This window comes from Populus trichocarpa, chromosome 16, assembly GCF_000002775.5.
Source record: "Populus trichocarpa isolate Nisqually-1 chromosome 16, P.trichocarpa_v4.1, whole genome shotgun sequence".
NCBI classification, from domain to species: domain Eukaryota; kingdom Viridiplantae; phylum Streptophyta; class Magnoliopsida; order Malpighiales; family Salicaceae; genus Populus; species Populus trichocarpa.
The window spans coordinates 12899875-12902549 of record NC_037300.2 but is presented as its reverse complement, the minus strand read 5'-3'; the positions used below and the strand labels follow the sequence as shown (position 1 = coordinate 12902549).

Here is a 2675-nt window from a genome sequence, read left to right as displayed (position 1 = left end):
TCAATGCTAGAAGCCAGCTTTTCTGCACTTACTCGAATGGAGATCATCGATCCATCATCCTCTGGACTCCAGAAAAATTATCTCTTAGCGCACCAAAATCAATTCTATATATATATATATATATATATATATATATATATCCCACCAAGAGCTACGATTAATTTTCATTATCACAGAGCTATCATATCAGTATTAATTCTTATCAATACCGATGATCATGTCAACTTTGTTGTTATAATATTCACGAAATGCGCGCTAAAAACGATAGATAGTATTTCACTCACAAAATGGGGCTACGCAAAAATTAAAACTAAAATAAAGAACAAATAATAATAATAATAATGAAGAAACTGGGGGAGTTGAAATTATCATTGGCAAACCCGCATAGGATTCTCACAAAAAAAGAAGGTGTTTCACCAAATCATACATTTCCATTTGAAAAAAAAAAAAAAATCAAACCATAAATGTATCTATAAATTATAACAACAAATGTTTTTATTATCACTCACGCTGATGATGATTTATTATTGCGTCTATTCGAGTTCTCGGCGATCTGTGCCAGTGACTGCAGGTTGCACCGAACTATGGTATCCACGAACACACACGTGTCCTCTTTAGTATTTCCAGGAGGAATATCGACCGCGTAAGACTCCATGACGACGGTGCCGTTCCCTGAGGGAGACGAATGGAGAGTTGTAACCGACTTGTAATTCGCAAGCCTATGGTCCCCACCAACAACACTAAAACTGATGACATGCCGTTCATCGTCGAGGATCTCGAGGCGTTCGGTGCTGTGAGCAGCTGGGAGGCCCGAGATAACGTGGATTTCACGGAGAGTGCCCACGTCACCGTCTCCGAGGATAACGTGGCAGCTCTTGACGAAATGTTTATAAGCTTGTGGGTTGTCGAACCGGCGAACGACAGACCATACGGTGGAGATTGGGGCAGCGATCTGTTGTACCACCGCAGAGCAGCACTGGTTGGGGCCTACAGCGTGGGTGTGGTAGCGTGAGACGGTCTCCGGAACTGGGGTGGCGTCGCATGGTAGAGGGGACCACCGTTTTTGGCATGAAGTTGCGGTGGTTGTGTTGGTGGTGTTTAGGGTTGTGTTACTTGTGGTGTTGTTGATTCTATGGATTAAAAGGGATGACCTCGGAGGATTAGCAGGCATTTTTTTGGCTTTCTTGTCTGCAGTGACGATTTATGAGAGATGGGGTTTTCAGGTTCTTAGTTTCTTTGAGGTTTTAATGACTTTTGGAGGGTTCGTGCGAGTATAAATATTAGAGAGAGGAAGGGAGATGAGGCTAGTCACTTTCCTACTCTGAGGGGCATGGAAGGGTACTGATGACTTGGTGATGTTCTGCAAGTGGCAAGGGAGAGCGGTGGACGGGGTGGGTGGGTGTCTTCGATTTTCTTATGGAGAAGAAGGGACTACCGAGTTTTATATATAAAAAAAAAAGGTTGATGTTGAGTGTCATAAAATAGTGCCTAGTTGGTGTGCTTAAATTACTAAAGTGGCCCTTTTTCTAATAAAAGTAAATCACTAACATGTCCTCAAGAAAGCATGGAAGTCCACCATCAACTTTTTTATGTCCAGGGGCTTTAGAGTCATTTTATTCCCTCGCTTTGAATTTTTATACTACCCAGAGACAATGGCAGTTTTGTGAATCTTGTAGATAATCAAGTGCAAATTGGCAAAGTGGCTTCAAATGGACGATCAACTTGCTGGAGAGGCGTCGAGCCGAAGGATAAGATAAGCATTTTGAACTGTGACCAGGTATAAATACAGATTTACACGCTGATTGGGGTTGCGGTCTAATTAATTCTTTATTAATTATAAATTTGATTTTCTTATATTATTTTCTTTAGGTTTTTTATATAAAAAATAATTAAAAAAATAGAAATAAAAAAAAAAGACACTAAGCGATAATTTCTGTCTAATATTTAGCAGCTAGGCCCGTTTACTATTCCATGCCCCGCCATGGAAATTGTGGTTTTGTTTTACGATTTCTTTATGACCTTTTGATGTTGCTTTAACGTGATTCTTTTATCTTGTATTTTGTTTTCAAACACTCGGAAGAACCAAAATTTGGACCCCTTTTTCTGCTGGTAAACAAGAACAAGTTGGACCCCCTTTAGCACATGATCCTCAGGTACCTTATATTTACATGCTAGTGGCCTGGGACCCATGAATATTTAGGTCATGGGATTAGCATTGTGGCATTTAATGGTTTTTCTTCATTCATCATTAATTTTCATTATTAATTAAACCTAGTTGCTTGATTTGAGAGATTTGAGATTCAGATTTTGTCCGCAACTGATCTTTCTTATTCAAATTTGAAAATATATTGACTAGAAAAACCTAATTTTTAGTGATTTTTTGATCCGATCAAATCCAGTTAGGCCTGTTTGTTATTGCCTTTCAAAAGCGTTTTTTGAAAAAATCGAATATTTTTTTTTGCTTTAAAATAATTAAAAATATATATATTTTAATGTATTTTCGAGTGAAAAGTACCTTAAAAAGCAATCGCTACTGTACTTTCAAATACCCTGAACCTAGTAGGGTTAATGATCATCTTGATCATCTTCCTTGTGTTTCTTTCAAATTAACTTTAGCCCACTAGGTGTTTTATGTTCTTTTAGTTTTGTTTTGAATGTTCTTTCTGATCAAGCAT

At 38.2% G+C, this 2675-nt stretch overlaps 1 protein-coding gene across 1 annotated transcript; it reads right to left on the bottom strand.

The window, feature by feature from the left end:
• Positions 1-342: 342 nt before the first annotated feature.
• LOC7488718 (abscisic acid receptor PYL4) lies at positions 343-1422 on the bottom strand. Its single transcript, XM_002322988.4, has one exon. The coding sequence runs from the start codon at positions 1169-1171 to the stop codon at positions 506-508; it is 666 nt and encodes a 221-aa protein (XP_002323024.1). The 5' UTR covers positions 1172-1422; the 3' UTR covers positions 343-505.
• Positions 1423-2675: the final 1253 nt, after the last annotated feature.